The sequence below is a fragment of the Anabrus simplex genome, chromosome 8, assembly GCF_040414725.1.
Source record: "Anabrus simplex isolate iqAnaSimp1 chromosome 8, ASM4041472v1, whole genome shotgun sequence".
Classification (NCBI taxonomy): Eukaryota; Metazoa; Arthropoda; class Insecta; order Orthoptera; family Tettigoniidae; genus Anabrus; species Anabrus simplex.
Genome location: NC_090272.1, coordinates 8,448,074 through 8,469,503, shown reverse-complemented (window position 1 = coordinate 8,469,503; position 21,430 = coordinate 8,448,074). Strand labels below are relative to the sequence as shown.

At 41.1% G+C, this 21,430-nt stretch overlaps 1 protein-coding gene across 1 annotated transcript in view; it reads right to left on the bottom strand.

The window, feature by feature from the left end:
* LOC136879105 (dipeptidase 1-like) overlaps window positions 1–21,430 on the bottom strand; it is a 475,836-nt gene that overhangs the window by 33,225 nt on the left and 421,181 nt on the right. Inside the window, exon 9 of the mRNA XM_068228978.1 lies at window positions 454–529. Coding sequence (XP_068085079.1) covers window positions 454–529 — 76 coding nt within the window. The remainder of the gene's footprint in view (window positions 1–453; window positions 530–21,430) is intronic.

Sequence of the window (21,430 nt, the reverse complement as noted above, 5' to 3'; positions counted from 1 at the left end):
TATCTGAGAATATTTACATGTAAGAATTTTAAACCTTATGTATATCCACACAGTTTTAAAAGGCCCCGATTTAACATTGATGAGTACGGCGGAATGAGCTTTTTGCCAAACAGCTGCGATTTCAACATGCTCCGCTCGCTACAATGATTCTCTCGTAGACGGTGGCGCCAATGCTACCTCTAGTGAATCATTTACTAACTCTATGTACGAATCAGTATGAAAGCACGTAGTACGGGCAGTATACACAATCATCGTACTTATAACATCTACGCCGGTTTGTAATAATTATTTTTATTTTGTGACCTAGATAGTGTTCCATATTCAAGTTCAAGCTGGGTTTGGAGGAAAAAGCATGCAGGTGAACATCGAAAATAGAACGCGAATCTTAACGAGCAAGACTCCAAATGTTTTATTCAGTTCACTGTCGACAAGTCACAATGCTGTATAACTCACCTGTTGATTCCATCAAAATCTCCGCCCACGCCGATGTGTTCCACCCCGATGAGCGACCGGATGTAGCTAATATGCTCTGAAACAGAGAGAAGACGATCTGTTCATCTAATATGTGCACGTACTGAACTATTGCACACCATGTGACAAGGCTGAGCAGCTTCTTCAGTCTTAGTGTGATGGATGATATTGTCGTGTATAGTGTCTGAGTTTCATCATTATCACTTAAGATTTAAAAACCGAGGGCTGAAGCGAAAATCCGAGGACCAAAAAGAGTACTCTGACAAGTTGGCCAAAGAGTCGGGAGATTTTACTGCTGTTAATATTAATAATTGAATTTTATTTTAGTTATACTCGTGTCCGGTTACATCGCTCATAGTGGCGGGCGAGGCTGGGTGTCTGCATTCCTCTTGAATACCACCACAGTACCTACTATGTATACTTCCATCTGATAGGTCGTCCGGCTGTAGAATAATCGTATTCACTTCATGCTGGCTCTAAAAATTGAGAAATAATAGGAAATTATAGTTTTATTTATGTATTTATTTGTTAATTGATTTATTTATTTCGTGCATAGTTTTTTTAGCGCCGGGAGTGTCCGAGGGCATGTTCGGTTGGTCTGTTTGACGGTCATGGGCAATTTGCGCGTCTGTGTGTGATATCACGACGATGATAACGAGGTAAGGGATGGGCATAGCCTGCTTCTGTCGAATAATAAAAAGAGGTCTGCTCGAAGCTTTACGTCTCCATCCGACCATCAACAGTGTTACGTGCCCGCACTCCTTATGAACAATGTGGGAAGGTTTGGAAGTGAACCCAGGCTTTTGGCTCGCAATGAAATGATTAGAAAGTGTATACCACAGCCTCTCTTACCCTAGCATACAACATAGGGACTGATAGCGGCTAACTACGGTGTCAGACCATACAGACTTGACGTCTGCCACTAGGTGGATATAATAATAATAATAATACAGAGGTACATACTTCATACAACTTCATTATAGACTGTTATGTCTTTCAGCGTTCAGTTTGAAAGCCTCTGTAAATCTACTAAACGCCACCACAACACTATATTTGTAGCTAGCTCGGCCTCAGGTCCCTTACTTTGAAATCATTAGCAACTGAGTCTAAACATCGTTGTCTTGGTTTCCCTCTACTTCTCTTGCCCTCTATGGTCGAGTCTGTTAATCTCCATCCTCCTCCATGGTCCCACCTCCGAAACCATAGAGTTCATTTCCAACTTAGCCTCTAATCCTTACTCCGAACACCCTCCTTGCCATTGTTCCCACCTGTTTGTACCAGCGATCATTCTCACCCCTTTCATGTCTGTTACTTATAACATGTGAATAAAGTGCCTGGGATGCACCCAGCTTTCACTTCCGTATTGGTCTGAAAACAGACCGGTGCAAAGATAGTGTTGTCCGTGAGCTGACTTCCTCTTTACAGAATACGGCGAGCTCACTGCGACTTTACTATACCCATGTGGAGGGGTAGAGGTGCAGTTAGAGAGGAGATGGGAGGTCAACGCTTCAAGCCTGATGCTGCGTCGGTACATAGCTGTTTGCATGCGTGGGTCGCAACCTACATAGCTTACTTCATCACGCTCTGACTGGTTTTGAACCAACTTCAATATTATGTTCCACCTTAGGTAAAGGCGCACTCTCGCAGACGGGCGACAACTCGAATGGGCTGCCTCAGGAGGTCACGCACTATTTTACAGCAGGCATTATTGAGTAATAGCTCTTCGAAGTGAGACCTCACCTCTCTCGAAGGTACAGCACACTAAACCACTTCCTACATTCTCACCCTCATCCTAACCTCATCTAAGTCCTCCTTCCGTATCTTGTGGTAAAGATCGTGGTGGTGATTATTGTTTTAAGAGGAAGTACAACTAGGCAACCATTCTCTACACAACACTAATCAGAGAGAACAAATGGAGGGATCCGACACTTCGAAAAATGAAGATATCGGCCAATGAAAGATAAAAGCCACGAAGGGTGTGAAAATGACTCCCTAGGCCTCCATACGTATTACCGTCGGGGTCGGAAGAGAACAAGATTTGACCAAAAGAGGATACATATGACAGATGAAAGCGAGGAGCCTAGCACAACTAAATGGAAGCAATATCAGGACTCAGCTAAAGGCCCCATGGTCGCCAACCCACGTTCTGAAGTTAAGATCCATGGGGTCCATTTTAGTCGCCTCTTACCGCGTGAATTATTCTACCGCCCCTACATAGATCGAGGCCCTTTCTAACCTCCGAACGTGTTGGTCTTGCGTGTCGTGAAAAACTGTTTTCAAGCAATATATAAACAGAAAATGTTGTAAATTTTCTTTTAGAACAAATTGTTGTAGGCCTAAATTTTCTAAAAAGTATTTTCAAAATACATATTATTGTTGCCCTTTGGTTGTCCTAGAAAAAAGCTTTATTCTTTTCCTGTTTCATCCAGATATCCATGTACTTACCACGGCATTACCTCCTGTGTCTGTCCCAAAGTATTACTTCTTACGCATAATGAACTCTGCTGGAAAATTCTGTGGTAATGTCTACTTGGTTCGATTTTCATCCTGCTGAGGCTTATGAGTTTCTTGGATTGTATCGTACGGTTATTAGCTTTACAGCGAGTGTATTTAAATTATGTTGTGACTTCTCTGACTCAGAAAGTTGCGTTCTACTCTACTGGCACGAAGGCTTCTCCTTCATACGCTCACCAACTTTGCAGGCGCAAATAAATACAAACAAAAGGGAATTAGCTATCACCTCTATATATCCTATCCCGACACTCCTTAGGGTATCGACTCTAGCTGTAGAGGCAAGCTGAAGCATTGAAAAAGGAGGAGAGACACTCTAAATAATAGTGAAACGTAAACGCTATACCCCAACGTCAGCTCCCCCAGTTTAAGTCCTATTAGACGAATAGTTCTAATTTACAATTTGTGAGCGCCTGAGGAACTATATATACGTACTAGAACTTAACGCACATCCTTAGTCCTATACGAGCAATGTAACAGCTGCATCGTGCTACAGGTAAGTATTATTTCTTAAAAGATTATGTTCCAGTTATATGTCTCGGAAATATTGCCGGCATCTCTCTCTTTGTTTACGCTAGTAGCGCGAACTGTTTCCGGTTATGTACACGAAGATTTAATCGATGTGATGTAAAAATTGCCAGCTAATAGCAATCTTTAGAGTTCAAATCTATAAGCTCTACAGTTAAAGTGAGAAATAGAGTGTTCCTGACTTTAGCATAAATTGAATAAATTGAATTGGAAACATACCACTTTAATCTGTGTGCATGAGCTTGTACCTCGGAATGAGAAGAAAATAAGCCGTGTTAACTCAGCCATAAGAAATGCATAGAATACATTTAGGCCCTACCAACGAAAATATTATCAGACTAACATGAAAACTGATTAATTGGATAGTAAACATACCACTTGGGTTTGTTCACATAAGTTATATGCTTGTAACTCGTGCAGGAAAGGGAAAAAGCAATCTCAGTTCTGTCGTAAGAAATATATAGAAATATAAGAAGTATTTAGGCCCTTAGCAACGAAACAAATGGTCGGACAAAAAAGTTGATAAATTGGATCGAAAACATATCATTTGAATCTGTTTGCATAAGTTATCATCTTGTAGTTCATACAGGAAATAAAATTAATTTTACCTTTGGAGTTGTTTGCTTTTCAACTTTTGACATTTTCTTTTGCAATAGTCTTCAGCTAAAATTAGCTGATAGTGTCTCATGTACTTGTAGGGGTACAAACATGTCTGCTTTGCTTTAGGACACACTGTTTACGAAATAAGGAACATTGACCGTAGTAGGCTGGTGTAGGGAAGGGCAGCTGGTAAGATGGAGATGGCAGCCGAACTGTCACCATTAGTTCTGTGAAACCAATCTAGCGCCACTCCCCAGAGTTTGCCCCATAAGGCCTATGTATAGCGGCCATCTTGCCCATTAGCCCCTTGTGTCAGCCTCACCCATTTTACCCTACGCACGTACGCAACTCATTTGATCCACTAGGAATGCAAGAGAATGAGTCTTGACTAGGAATGATGGAACTGGCATAAGATTCGGCTTGGAGGATCATGGTCACTACCCCAAGCTTTTGAATCACGTTCTGCTTTTAACTCAGCAGTGGTTTCGAATGTTGTTCTAAGAGGAAGTACAACTAAAAAAGTGAAAAAATGGAGAGAGATTTAGGAGTAAAGGAAAGGGAAGGGACAGTCCCTTTATTTTGTAGATGCTCTCGGGTTTAGCATTAAAGGAGGACCGTTGCCCTTTTATTGAACCATGTGGCTCAAACACCGGTTTCAGTTCATAAATATAACTAACTGATATCTAAAAGTGAGTACAAAATCCTCTATAACACTAATCAGATGTAAAATGGAAGGGGTCCGACACTTCTAAGAACGAAGATACCGTTAAAAGGAAGGGAATCGCGAGAAGGGCGTCGAAAACCTATGAGGTCCGAAAAAAGGATACGGGATGTCAGATAGTAAGTGAGGAGACGGGCACAAGTAAGTTGAAACAATGCGGGACTAAGCTAGGGGACTCAAGTCCCCAAAGTACAAAAACCTCTTTAGTCGCTTTTTACGACAGGCAGGGGATACCGTCGACGTATTCTACTGTCCGCACCCACTGGGATATGAGGTCTAAGGGAAGCAACAAAGTGGTAAGTGTGATCACGATGAAGTCGTGTAGGGTCTTAGCAATTCTTCCAATCAACAAAATATAGTGCATTCGTACCTATGGGCCCAAAGAAGGGACCAGTGACTGTGATTGTCCTTAGATTATATTTCTCGTATATGGCTTTCTTTTTTTTATCCACCTCCTCATGTTGCTTACTTGACATTTCGAACGGGATAGTGGGTATAATTTGTTCTTCATATTTCTTCCAGTAACACAGTCCATGTCATTGTTTAGCCTTGTACTATACGCGCACTTTTTCTTGAGCCCGGAGCTCCCTAATGCTGAATCGGTAGACCTCGGTTATCTTCGACATCCATATCGGCAACCTTTGAAACACGAACTATGAATCGCTTATTCATCGCTGTGCGACACCTGGCGTACACTTTGCAAACTAGTACTGTTGTTGTTTACACAGTAAAGCCAAACTATATAATTCATGCTAGTAACAAGATTCGCACTGAGAAATGTTATATAATGTTAAATAATGTATGCGTGACACAATTGTTGACGTAAGATAATAAATGTTTAGAAAATTCATATCGATCGATCATATTATCGATTCAATTCAGATTTCATTTCCATCCAGTTGGCAGTATAACCTGAACTCCCAGCACTCCCTCCTTGCTCCTCACCCCGTAAAAATCGGGCTCAAGAAAAAGTGCGCGTATAGTACGTACTTTCTCCCTTGTGATTACTTCATGCAGCGTACGGATACGGGGTGTTGTTAACGGATGTGGTATTCAGAACAGTTTACATGTGTGATATTGTACAAGTTGGTCATTGTGTCCTTGCAGAAGCATCGCCGTTTTATTAAAGTGTACCCTACTTCTTCAGCGTTTGATTTATCTCAATGTCCTCATGCTCGTGGAAGATGCCACGTCTTGTATTTATAGCTTGGCTTCTCAACGCGCCCTATTTTGGAACAGAACTAAGTCCCTTGTCTATGATTCATAACCCACATATTTCATACTCTTGTAATACATCTCACATACCACTTTCGGGAGGTTATTATTCTACAAAGCGTGAGCGGCCTTTAGTGAGGGTGATTTCTGTAATAAAAGAAGAGACAGCACTAACGAACGCTATAATAATAATAATAATAATAATAATAATAATAATAATAATAATAATAAGAAGAAGAAGAAGAAGAAGAAGCCAGCTGGAAGGACTCCATTGTTGGTGAATTCTGAAAATGTACTGGAAGCAATGTCGTGGGCAAGTTCATCGTTATCATACAGAACATCTCGTAAACAGAGAAATGAGCACCTGATTGGACCTCAGCTCCGATTCATTCCATTCATAAGAAAGGAGACTTTACTGACCTAAACAACTGCCATGGGATTTCTCTCGTTCCGGTAACATACAAGATATTTTCCAAGGTGTTACTAACAACGGCAGAAAGTCAACTGGACAATCAACTTGGAGACTATGAGGGAGGCTTCGGAAAGAACCGATCCTGTGCTGAACAGATCTTCAACATTAAAACTGTACTTGCATACTCCAAAATGACAAACCGCAAGGGGGTCGTCAATTTATTGATTTTCTGAGGCCTATGACTCCGTTGATAGAGAAACACTTAGGCCCGGTCTCATTAGCGTGGGTTAAATATACACTAACCTCCGCTTTGCTAACTTACGGTTAATATTTTAACTCATTCTTACGAGTCACGCCTTTCAGTAAGCAGTTTTGTCCGAAACTGCTGCCATTCCGATCAAGGAGGCAGTGACTAAAAATAAGAGTTTATGACAACGACATTAAAGATATATAGACTGCTAAACATACTCGTTACAGCGCCCCTGTCTGAAGCTCAGTGAACTACGGTCGCCATGACAGTTGTAGGCAAGAGAACTTGACACTTTGAGACTGGCCAAGCCGCGTGTCACTTTAGCCTCAGTCGTATTATCAGTTCATGAGTAGATGTGGTTATTTTTGTTGCAAAAATCAAGTCCTATTTAAAAATAGCGAGTCCAGACGTTTTGAAGACACTGTTGACATTAATAATTAAAAGACTTTTAATGAAATAAGCCCACAAAATCTGGCGGCCTTTGGTTGGAAGAAGATGAACAGTAGTATGTTGTAAAAATACGAGTTTTTATTTTTCAAGATGCCCACGTCGTGCGCAGCATTTAACTGCACCATTAGCCATCAGAAAGGGATTAACGTTACATTTCACAAGTATGTATGAGCAATTAGGTACCGGTATTTGAGAATTATTTCAGTATAGGCCTAAACACAATTCCATATCCCATAGGCCATTCTAATCATGACACATTTTTTTCCTTCAAGGTTTCCTTTGAACAATACACCTTTGTTAAAGAAATGGTTGATTGCAGTAAGGGGAGACCATTGGGAGCCAACCAATGCAAGCAGATTATATTCAGATCACTTTATACCTTCAGATTTCAGGTAAAAATTATTATTAGCCTACAGCAATATAAACTCTTATTAGGGGAAAGATGCTTAGCTCCTCCAATATGTGGAGCCTAACATGTAAAATAGAGAAATTAAACCTAGAAGTTAAACTCTTCATTTATGAATTAATGAATTTAACTTTAAGCTCCTGTTGTAACTGCTAGGTCTTTCACAGGATTAAAGTCAGTGATAATGAGGTGAATGCCTTAATGGTGAAACAGTTTACCTATTACTTACCAGACACTTATCAAAAAGGGGCAGGGGAAAATCTCTGATAAGATCCTGAACCTCGTAACTAGGTTTGACAGCAGCTTTAACCTAAGCAGGCATTTTAGCAACTGAGCCACCACAGTGACCACTTCAGTTATGATCAGAGAAACCAGTAAACTGAGATTCCAACAGGGATAGAATTGAAGTGCCATGACATTTTTCTTTCATTACTGCTCTAACTGGCATCAAAGATCAGTAAAATACAGCATATAAACAATATTAATTCAAATCTATTTATGTTTTTCAGGTATGCTAATGACAGAAAATACCTGAAGGATAATGCTGTACCCTCAAAGTTTGACTTCCCTTCACATCTAAGAAAACTAATCAATGGTAAAGCAGGACTATGTTGTTCCTCCTATAGTGGTACTAATCACAGGTATCGTAGGCTCATGGTACTATCATGGGCACTAAATTTCATATTATTATACTGGTGGGTACTAATCACAAGTAATGTAGACTCACAGTATGTCACACATAATGGTTCCACTCACAGGTAACACAAACCTATGGTGTTTTGCACATAAGGGTTCTACTCACAAGCAATGCAGAACCATGGTATTGCTCACATAGTGATACTAATCATAGGCAATTTAGATCCATGGTGTATCACATTATGGTAATGCCCACAGGCAACACAAATCCATCGTGTTCCTCACATAATGGGCAACGCAGACCCATGCTGTTCCTTATAACGTGATACTACTTATAGGTAACACAGTCCCATGCTGAACACAGTGGGACCGACTGGTGGAATGCACGCGATGACACTTATCAGAAACAACGCCCAGACCTGTAGTGTTTCTCGGATAATGGTACTGCTTCTTTGTAACGTAGACCTGGCAAGGTGGTACTAGTCGCAAGTAACGTCGACCCATGGTGTTCTGCACATAATGGTACTAATCACAAGTAATCACATGGGTTTAATATCATCCCTTGGTCGCCCCCTTTAGTGGGCTCTTATGACAGGCAGGGGATACCATGTATTCTAAATCTGCGACCCCCAACCACAGGGGGAAATCGAAATGATGATTCATTTGAGATATTGTATTAGTTTTAATTATCTGATTTGTACTTAACTGAACTAGCCGTTAATAATCTGATGTTAAGTTCAACCCCTTACATTTATATAGGCCTATTTGTGTGTGTATGTAGATACCAAAGTATAAAATATGGTGTATATTTGTACAATTATTTTAGTTTTAGTTTTTTTATTATGATCAGGAACTGTCTCAACTGTACTTGGAAGTTCTGCAGTAGGTAGGCACATACAAAACAGTATATCATTATGTCAGTTATAAAGTGATATTTTCAACATAAATTGTGCTTATAATATTGTTTAAGGTATATTACTTTTGTATATTTTTCAAAATCTATAAGAGGATTAAACATTTCATTCTATTATACTAGAAGTAGTTTGTTTGTTTACATTTTTATATAGGCTACAGCCGACACGGTATCATAGCAAATTGTTTCTGAAGTATTATGGAGATGGCATTTATAATCTACTTTTGAATAGGCCTGCTTGTATATATATATAGAGACCACAGTGTAAAATATGGTGTATATTTGTACAATTATTTTAGTTAGGTTTTTTATAATGAGCATAAACTCTTCCATCTGTACTTAGAGGTTATAGGTAGTACAACAGAGTACAGAATTATGTCAATTATGAAGTGATATTTTTAACAGAAGTTGTGTTTATAATATGGTTTATGGTGTATTAATTTTGTATATTTGCGTTAAGTACCTACAAGATGATCAGATATTTCATCCTATTGTATTAGTTTGAGGTTTTGTTAGTTTACATTTTTATATGGGCTAACAGCTGATATATCCTAGCAAACTGTTCCCTAATGAACATATCTAATAGCATTTCACGGCACTTACGAGTGAACTGGCGATGGTTGGCTTGTGTACCGTAACCCCCTACTTACTTTGAGCATTCAACATTATTTCATTAAATATTGTTAATTACAGTAATCTGGAGCTATCTTACAACCAACAGTCTATTGTCACATAACCAATGAATTCGTTAAACACTGTCATCACACAACTTCTACTGTACATTTAATATATGCATTTTAAAAAGATTTTTATCATAATTAAGGCCGGTTTTATTGCATGAAACACAAAGAATAACGAATTTAACGTATACGTCTATGCAAGTACCGTCACTCTGCCATGACACTTGTCGTTTGTTTTGCCTACAAGTGTCATGGCTGCCAGAAGTTCAAAGTGATTCAAAGATGGTCGGCAGATAGCAGTCTATATCTTTCATGTCGTTGGTTTATGATCACACTTCTTTTGTTTATTTTTGTACGATATTTCATTTTCTTGTTCAGTTCCGTGGTAGGTATTATTCTTTCGTGATCGTGATAGAACTGATTGCAGTGATCGAAAATGGGAAGACGTTCAGAAGAGAAACAGGTGCACGAATTTTTCTGCTTTAGAAAACACATTACTTATTGAATTAGCCACCAAGTACCAAAGCATTATAGAATGCAAGAAGACTGGCGGTGTGAAATTAAAAGAAAAAGAGGACACTGTTGTTTACTTCCTGATTTAAAAAATATAAAACTGAATGAAAATGAAACAATATTAAAATATTTATGAAATAAAATACTGAATCGTCGGACCTTGTACTCACACTTAGTATTTACCTGATTACTTACACATACAATTGCTGATGGCCGCCAGCTACAAATCAATGTAACATTAATAAAATGAGTCTTGGATATCTCTAGGGTGTGAGGTAATAAACTTACTTAAACAACATAACATATGGGTTCTGGGAAAAGGAGATTGGCGTTCGGTTACCCCATTAACATGTGAGGTTATCCGATCGACTATAGAAATGAAACAATCACTTATATTTCGTAATGAACAAAATATATATTTTTTAAATTGACTAACGAGTGAGATTTACTGCGATAATTCGAAAGATAATATTATCATAACATGATCATCATGACATCATAACTGAAGGAAACTCTAGTCATTAAATTTGAAATCCTCTTGACCGGACATTTCAAAATTGTGCAAGAAATGTATCCGTCATTGGTCCCCTTAATTGTAATTCGAACACTTTCAGTGTTATTACGACGTATGGTATCAGCTGTAGGTATCTCAAACCTAATGTGGTGATGTATCCGTTTAGTTTCACAAACTAGATATCGCATGACTTGAAATTATGTTCACACTTCACAAACAACTTTACAAGTAATAACTGTTGGTCTGCATTAGGACGTCTCAATATTCTGCTGTCACCGAACTGACACAAGAACTCGACCGAACAGATACACGAAACACACTCCGACAATATAATCCATTTGATCACTGACGATTACGTATCCATGCAAATGCTTCTTCTTAATCTCCCTGACTCATTGACCAACTGTGGTCTAAGTCTCCTTCTAACTGATTAGCTGATATAGGATACAGCCCATATACCGGGGTCCCACCCAACTCTGCGACCCCAAATATCTCCGAAATGAAACAAAATATGAAAATTCTAATTGGCCAGGAACGTGCCCATGTCAGGGGCTCACACAATGAGAAGGTGTGCACAATCCATAAAGGCGAACAAGTAGCACTTCCAACGCCAAGTTGCGGACATGTATGCTTGTTCTAGAAAAATGAAAACTAGAGCTCCAATTGATGATAACACACTTGGTTTCACGTTTCTAAACCTCACACGTTCTGAAGGTACGTGGCTGTTAAAGGATGGCAATGGCGCCACTGTTTCTGACGTAATGCAACGCATGTACTTCTGTGCTCACAGCAGGGGTTGTTGCACTGGCCTGTAGCCTGCTGTAAACAAACCGATATCAGCTCGGCACGTTCTGGCTTCAGTGTACTAGTGTCTCCTGATCTGGTCTGCTGGTCATACTCTACAGTAATTGAAGTACGTTTCGGATATTGCTTTCCATTTTGACACAATAAACCGTGTTTTCTTGTGGCGTGTAACAATTGCCGTCATCTAGTCGATATGCCGGCCTTCAGTAACAAAGAATACCTGGATATTATTTTAATTTACGGCGAATGTCGCAGCTGTGGCATTGTACGCTGAACGCTACCCAGATCGACGGTGTCCTTCGCCTCGTACCATTGCCAACTGAGGGAAACAGGAAGCTGGGCTCCCATAAAGCGACAACGTACAAAGACAGCGACTGACTGCTGTAGCGCACAATCCTCAGGTGAGTGTCCGACAGATTGCACGAGCTTCTGGGATAAGCCGCAGTAGTGTGAGCAGAATTTTGCAAAGGCATATCTCACTGCACCAGGAACTGTACGAGACGGACTTTCAATCCATCATTGTTTTTTGTCGTTTTGCACTTCAATAGTTGCAAGGTAATCAAGCATTCCTACGTAATACGTTGTTAGCGGACGAAGCTTCATTTATAAATCATGGTCACGTGAATCTGCGGCACATACACTACTGGTCCGAGCAAAATCCGCATTGGATTGGCCAAGTTGCTGATCAACGACAGTGGAGTGTCATCGTATGGTGCGGTATCATTTGTAACCCTATTTTTATCAAGGAATATTAAACGTACAGCGATATTCATCATTTCTGCAACACACTCTACACCTCCACATGGAGGATGTGGGGTTGGAAACGCGTCTAACAATGTGGTTTCAGCATGATGGATGTCCCGCACATTCGAGTTTACAGAGACGTTGTGGATGCGACGTTTTCAAATAGGTGGATAGGACGGGGAGGTCCTGTGCGATGGCCATCTCGGTCCCCAGACTTGACGTCATTAGACTTCTTTCTCTGGGGCACAGTGAAAGATAGGGAGTATCAAGAACCGCCAACGACAGTAGAGGATATGCAATATCGTATTACTGCGGCGTTTGCGGCAATATCTGTATAAACACTGCAATCCGTGCAACACTCTCGTTGCCAGATTCCAAAAGTGTACTGATGCAAACGGAGGGCACTTCGAACATCTGTTGAAGTGACACGGTTTCATCGGACAATACGCTACTGGTCATTTGTGGGTGCACTTTCCATATTGCACAACAATGAAGTTTCTGAGGGCTACAGGCCACTAGTAAATGTGTTTAGAAAAGCGGAACGAAGTGTGTTATCATTAGTTGTAGCTCTAGTTGTCATTTTGCTAGAATAAACATACATGTTCCATTTGAAAAAGCGCAACTTGGTGTTGGAGGTGTTATTTGTTTGCCTTTGTGGATTGTGCGTGTCTTCTCATTGTGTGAGCCCCTGACATGGATACGTTCCTGGCCGATTGGAATTTTCATATTCGAACTAGGAGTGCCCTAAATATTATCTCATCGCTAAAAGCATACAATGACAGAGCGACGACTCGACTGTTACGGTAGCAGTATCGCACCATATGTTGCAATGTCGAAAGGTTTCACAAAATATATCCATATCTGATATTAGGCAGCAGCTCTCACTCTGCATGGTTTTAATGCTAATATGCACACACATTTATACACAATAGATTAACAACAATGAAGCAAGCGATAATTGATTAAAACATAGCAAAATCACGTTGTAGAATTGAATCAAACAATAATAGTAATAATAATACAGACATAATAATAATAATAATAATAATTATTATTATTATTATTATTATTATTATTAACCGTCGCCGGAAACAGCTGCCGTACCGATCAAGGAGGATAACACTAATACAAATAAAATAATCATAATAATAATAAAACAGATGAATGCTTGTAACGGGGTTTGAACCGTTACAACACGTCGGAAAGAATAACAACGGAAAGGAGTAGCGTTGCCCACGTTAAAGGCGATCTTGCAACTATAGATCGAATGTTGAGGTTAGAATCACTGGTTACTTGACAATTGACAGAAAAATAACCCTTGTTGTCTCCGACCAATATATGAAACGAGCCTGTGGTATAAAACATTAATGCAATCATAGGAGAAAGAGGCCTGTATTCAAACCTCTCGCGAATTTCATCCACGACTTTACTGACGGCGGTGTTTGATAGTCTATACCTCTTCAGAAATTGTTCCTCAGATAGATTTTGAAACTCGTTCCTTCTTATTATAGGCCTAGTTGTTTTAGCAACGCCGTTTAACAAATCTAAATAAAGCAACTCGGCATCAAACGCATGATTTAGAGCGACCATTTTGCTTTTAACTTCGATGTAACAGTTTAACACCGTATTAACCGTCGCCGGAAACAGCTGCCGTACCGATCAAGGAGGCAGTGGCTAAAAATCAGAGATTATGAACACACTTCTTGCGTGGTTCTGTTGTGAAAGGAGTGGTTAACGCCGGCCTTAACCTAGAGTTAAAATTAACCCTCTTTGATGAAACCCGTCCTTAACAGAATTCTCCAGGAAATGGGATTAGACAACTAAACCTGCAGACTCGTTCAAGAAACTCATTCGAACACCCATTCGAAGGTTACATTTAGAGGCGAGATCTCGGAAAGCTTCAAGGTAAAAACAGAAGTGAGACAAGGGGATGGACTTTCCCCTCTTCTCTTCAACTGTGTCCTTGAAAAGGTTGTAAGAGGTGGGCGCGAAGAACTGCCCAACTTGGGTGTCCAGAGTGGCAGGAAGTGCTGGTTGTAGATTGCCTGGCCATTGTTGACGACATGGCAACGCTGGATACAGCAACAATACAGGTCAATTGTCTCAGAGGACAGGCAGCCACAGTGGGTCTTCAAGTGTCCTATAGTTCCGTTTGTATGAGTTTCTACTTGACATTTAACCAGAAATCAGACATTAGTGCCAAATTGTTACGAGTACAAACAGCTGATTGACGCTACACAACTCGAACAGAAATGTATATACTCGAATATAAGTCCAGAATAAATTATTATTTGCAGCAACATTCATAACTCACAAGATTAACAACGACACAACATATTTAGGATAACATTATATGATAAAAGTAGATGAATGCTCAAACGGTAAAAACACGAGAAAATGAAATGAAATTTATACTCACCATTTAGATGAGCTCGCGCTGCTAATCAATTCATTTTCTCCTAAGGAAGGAAAAATCGTACAAAGGGAACACACCACTCATATCGGCATTATCATCGTCTGTTGAGGTTCACTCGCGCTTGACCGTAACGAGATTATAACGTCTACAACATAATCCTTTGTGATCTTTCTCTGTCCCAAGCTTCACTTATCTCGGCCTACGACTTGCCAGAGAAGTCTTTTAACTTCCGAAGCTGTGAAGAGTCGGTTATCCGCAGCAATATATTCATTCACTCGGGCCCATATCAGTCCTATGGCGTTGAAATGGAAATGGTATGGTGGAAGGGAAACTACGTTATGGCCATGCCCCCCTGCTATTTCATCCAGCACGCAAACTGGGTACTAGGGCGTGTTTTGTTTCACGAGATGCATGAGATCCCCGTGGCTCATGTCATCACGCACCGAAATATTTTGCTCCTTCAACCACTCAATCAACTAATTATTTCTGGCCGTCATTGTTGATGCTCTGTCAAGAATGGCCGAGTGAACTGACAAAAGTAGTGTAGCAATGGGTGTTGATCAGCATTTTCCTACGAGATTATTGACCTCTGGCAAGGTCATTGATTCCTAGTACCACGTGCTACTGTTTACAAACAAGACCATGTCCTTCTGTTTGTAAACAGAAGCACGTGTTAGGCGCGGAATTTGATTAAGAGAACAACCCTGACTTCACAGACGTCACCTTGAAGGGGCCTAACTTCACGCCACGTGCTTTTGTTTACAAAACAAGACCGCGTGCTCTTGATTGACAGCTGTTGGGCGCGGAATTTGAATAAGAAAGCAAGCTTAACTTCACAGAAGCTATCGTGGAGGGGCCTAACTATACAGGGACCAGTTTTACGGCCAGATGACCTTCCCGACACCATCATGCGAGATGCCCTTCCCGGTGTTACCTTGGAGGGGCCTAACCTCACCGGGTGGCGAGATGCCTTTCCCGACACCATTTTGCCATATCTCCTTTCCGACGCTATCTTGGAGGGGCCTAACCTTACATCGCATAGTTTTACGGCTAGACGCCCTTCAAGACGCCATCTTGGGATATGCACTTCCAAACGTCGTCTTATTTACCTGGTGTGAAAATGGGAAACCATGGAACACCATCTTGCAGGACCTTCTCGACGCGATCCTTGAGGGTCCTAACCTTACAGCACATAGTTTTACGGCTAGATGCCCTTCCCGTCGCCATCTTGCGATATGCCCTTCCCAATGTCATCTTATTTGCCTGGTGTGAAAATGGGAAAGCTGTCATCTTGACGGACCCTAACCTCTCTTTTAAGGAAATAGAGCACCGCTAGCCCAACTGCTGCCATCTTCACGGCGCTAAACCTCATTGCTGCCACTTTATGCACGTCTCGGCGCGGAATTTAAAATCCATGTGCTTTTTTGACACCAGTCCAAATAACAGCTGCCATCTTTAACCGCGTCGGCGCAGAATTTTAAACAACAGAACATGGCTAACCTCACTGCTGCCATCTTGACTGGGTTAAACCTCACTGTTTGCCACCTTGGTTATACGCGTTTGTGTTAGTTTACTGTTAATCGTTGAGCTGTTCTCATCATCGAAGTAGAGAGTAACAAGTGTCTAGTAGATTTAAAGAAGAATCTGTTAGGAGAAGGTAAAGTCAGTCATGGAAAAGCCTATTTCTAGCTATATTTGCAAAGAGTGTGGAAAAACATTTTCCCGAGGCTATCATAAGAGACGTCATGTGATATCATGTAGGGCAATTTTTCAATGCAAGCATTGTAGAAGAGAGTTCAAGGACGCATACAACGCTCAACGTCATGAAGCCGCGTGTAATGTAGCTTAATAGAGAAGAAAACTCAGGGAACTGAACCGTAATCAAGCAAGCACTGATTTTTTTTTTTTTAAATACACCTCTGCGAGTGATTTTTAATTCTCACTTGTTGTCCATTTTAGGCACGGTTAGGGTGAATAATACTTATTTATCTAAATAAATTATAAACAAAAAGAACAAGATCCATGGAGCAACAGCCCCGAAGGGCCTTGGCCTACCAAGCGACCAATGCTCATCCCGAAGCCCTGCAGATTATGAGGTGTCATGTAGTCAGGAAGACGAATCCTCTTGGCCGTTATTCTTGGGTTTCTAGCCCGGGTCCATCGTCTCACCGTCAGATAGGTTCTCACTTGTGATTACGTACGCTGAGTGGACCTCGAACAAGCCCTCAGATCCAGGTAAAATTCTTTACCTGTTCGGGAATCGAGCTCGGAGTCTCGGTGTAAGAGGCAGGCACGCTCTCCCTACACCGTGGAGCTGGTAATAGTTTTAGACATTGCAACTTCTTCATTTCCCTATCATTTTATTGTTATGCTTGACATTTTCAAGGACACTATTCATTTCTTTAAACTGCAACTGGGGATACGTGAGAGCTCCTCTTCTCTTCACCTATTATTATTATCAGGGAACGGATTTCTAGAAGGCAATGACTGGGTTGGTTCATTGACGAATGAAGGCACATTATTGTTTCAAATTATATATGGTTTTAGGATATTTTAGAATATCCCGTCTTCCTAATGGTGACTTTTGGATGGAGTCTTTATAGTGTTTCTTACTTTTGGTATTTTACGAACTGAATATTGAATGCAAATAATGTTTGTTATAGTTATCAGTTACGTTCTTATTTATCAACTAGCTGATGTACCCGTGCTTCAATACGGGATTCTCAGAAAGACTGACTTTGTGGTTTTGATAACTGAAGTGAACATAGATCATTACAAAAACATCAATAGGGATGTAGCGATTAAAGGCAAAGTTATCACATAAAATACTCGGTCAAATGAAAAACTACACATTTTCTCACTTTTAACGAAGAGTACTATGGTGCCGATCTAACAGTCCAACGTTCCAGAGCTGGATTGACCAGGCCACAGACAGCCGTGAACACTCCTCTGCCATTATTCCGTTAAATATGTACACTCCTCATAATAATCAGTGCCTCAGGGTAGGGATTAAATTCTATGCTATAATGAACTAGTGTGTTACGTACCAGTTGCATCGGAAATTTTATGAAACAGAGGAATGGCATGCTTAAGAAGAAAGTTACCAAACTCCCCACGTAATTCCCGCCAATATTTACGCAGACTGTTGCACTTGTACGACTGGGCGAGTTAGCCGTGTTGTTAGTGACGCGCAGCTGTGAGCATGCATCCGGGAGATAGTGGATTCGAACCCCACTATCGGCAGCCCTCAAGATGTTATTCCGTGGAATTCTATTTTCACACCAGGCACATGTTGTGGCTGTACCTTAACTAAGGCCAGTGAAGCTTCCTTCACACTCATAGCCCTTTCTTATCCCATCGCCACCATAAGACCTAAGTGTGTCGGTGAGACATAAGGCAAATGTTAAAAAAATACTCGGTACGCAGCAGTATTCCTATCTATCGGAGATGATTGGCAACAGAAGACAAAGCACATCACAACAAACAATGGTCAATCTAATGTTATTGTTGATCAATTGTATGAGTTTTCCATATTGTAGTTCTTCACATTTAGTTTTCTTCAGACTCTATGATATTAGGGTGTCTTATCAAATTGTTTATAGCGTAGACTGTAGTTCCTTATTCTCCGACTTTACATACCGATTTTCATTATACCCTGTTTACCCATTTTCTCGTGACTCGGCCCTGGTAAGGACTTAGTAACAAAAATCCAAATTCATGAATATCTCTGATCATAGACGGTATGGTAACATACATAACATACATATGTAGTATGTAGTATGGTAACATACTACATAACGTACGTAGTAATTTATCGATACACCAGTAATAACATAAATATTTGAGATTTAAATTTTAGGCCTACCCCTAAACTACGATTTCATTCAGCGTGAATAAAATCGTGTATGGCCTAGATTATAGCGACTTATTCCCCGATTTGCATACCGATTTTCATTAAAGGTAGGACCACTAATAACATAAATATATGAGAATTCCACTGTAGGCCTTCCCCTAAACTATCACTTTTCTCAGCGCAAATACAATTATTTATGTCCTAGATTGTAGCGACTTATTCGTCGACTTACCTTACCGATTTTCGTTAAGATATGACCATAATAGCAAATACTTCAGAATTAAATTTCAGGCTTTCCCCTAAACTATCATTTCACTCAGCGTGAGTAAAATTATTTATAGCCTAGATTATAGCTACTTATTCTCCGACTTTGTATACCGATTTTTATTAAGTTATAACCACTAATAACGTAAATATTTGAGAATTAAATTTAATTCCTTCCCCTAAACTACCATTTCAGTCAGCGTGAATAAAATTATTTATGGCCTAGATTGTAGCGACTTATTACCCGACTTTGTATATCGATTTTCATTAAATTCTCTTCAGCCGTTTTCTCGTGATGCCTGTACAGACAGACAGACAGACAGACAGACAGACAGACAGACAGACAGACAGACAGACAGAAATTACGGAAAAGTAAAAAGTGCATTTCCTTGTTACTCTGGACACGACTGATACAGAAATACCATCCTCTTTAAATTCTGAGGAACGTACAGACAAGTAGTATAATTGGATGATTCTGCCGCCACCACAACCACAGGCTCCTAGAGGCCTCCTCCACCTCCACCACAGCCAGAGGCCTTCCAGAGGCCTTCCAGAGGCCTCCTCCACCTCCACCACAGCCAGAGGCCTCCCAGAGGCCTCCTCCACCACCACCACAGCCAGAGGCCTTCCAGAGGCTTTCCAGAGGCCTCCTCCACCTCCACCACAGCCAGAGGCCTCCCAGAGGCCTCCTCCACCACCACCACAGCCAGAGGCCTCCCAGAGGCCTCCTCCACCACCACCACAGCCAGAAGCCTTCCCAGAGGCCCGCTCCACCACCCGCGGAAATTTGAATTGGTAAACAAAGCCACGTGCTTTTTGACAGCTATCATCGACAACAACGCATCGCTAACCTCAGTACTGCCATCTTGACGGGCCTAAACCTCAGTAGTACCAACTTAACCTCACAAGCGCGAGATTTGAATTTGTAAACAAATCCACGTGTTTTTTGACAGCCATGTGCTTTTTGACAGACAGCAACGTATTGCAAACCTCAGTACTGCCATCTTGACGGGGCTAAACCTTAGTGCTACCAACTTAACCTGACTAGCGCGAGATTTGAATCGGTAAACAAAGCCACGTGCAGCTGTCATCCGCCATCTTTAATCCAGAGAGCAGCGTGCTGAACACTTTATCGTAGAAGATGCAAATTCGTCACCTGTCATCCGCAGTGCTGCTATCTTAACGGGCCTAAACCTTAGTGCTACCAACTTAACCTCACTAGCGCGAGGTTTGAATCGGTAAACAAATCCACGTGCTTTTCTTGACAGCTGTCATCCGCCATCTTGAATCTATAGAACAGAGTGCTGCCCTCTATAGCTACTTATATTTGAAATGTGGTGGCGGATAATTTGACAAATGCTTTTTGACAGCAGCCATCTTTAATCCAGAGAGCACCGTGCTGCCCTCTACAGCTAGATACCTGTGGTGGCAGGCAATTCCACGTGACAGCAGCCATTTTTAATCAAGAGAGCCCCATGTTGCCATCTTTGTGACGGTGGCAAATTCCACGTGCTTTACAAACTCTCGTGCTTTTTTCTGACAGCTGTCATCCGCCATCATGCATCACAAACCTCAGTGCTGCACTCTTTAGCTAGATACCTCTGAAATGTGGTGGTGGCAATTTGAAAAATTCTATGTGCCCTTGTTTGGAAACAAAACCACGTGCTTTTTTGACAGCTGTCATCCGCCATCTTTAATCAATAGAGCACTGTGCTGCTATCATGCGGGAAATTTCGTCAGCTGTCATCCGCCATCTTTAATCCACAGAACACCGTGCTGCCCTCTGTAGCAGCGGCAATTTGAAAAGTTCTGTTAGCTGTCATCCGCCATCTTTAATCAAGAGAGCACCGTGCCGCCATCTTTAGCTAGATACCTTTGAAATGTGGTGGCGGCATTTTGAAAAATTCTATGTCCCTTGTTTGGAAACAAAGCTACGTGCTGTTTTGACAGCTGTCATCCGCTATCTCTAATCAATAGAGCACTGTGCTGCTATCATGCGGGCAATTTCGTCAGCTGTCATCCGCTATCTTTAATCTACAGAGCACCGTGCTGCCCTCTGTAGTAGCGGGCAATTTGCAAAGTTCTGTTAGCTGTCATCCGCCATCTTTAATCAAGAGAGCACCGTGCTGCCATCTTTAGCTAGATACCTTTGAAATGTGGTGGCGGCAAATTGAAAAATTCCACGTGCTCTTGTTCAGTAAACAAACTCACGCGCTCTTTGTCAGCTGTCATCCGCCATCTTACATCGCTAACCTCAGTGCTGCGCTCTTTAGGTACATACCTATGAAATATGGTGGCGGATAATATGAAAAGAAAAATTCTACATCAGCAATCTCTCGACTCTAATTGCACAAGATGGTTTCTATACATGACTCCTGAAAGTTGATTATGCAAGATGGCCGCTATACATAGGTTCTTATGAGACACCCTTGGGATGCTTGCGCAAGATGGCGGTTATACAAGGCTCCTTATGAGACGCCCTAGGGATGCTTGCGCAAGATGGTGGTTGCTCTTATGAGGCGGCTTAAG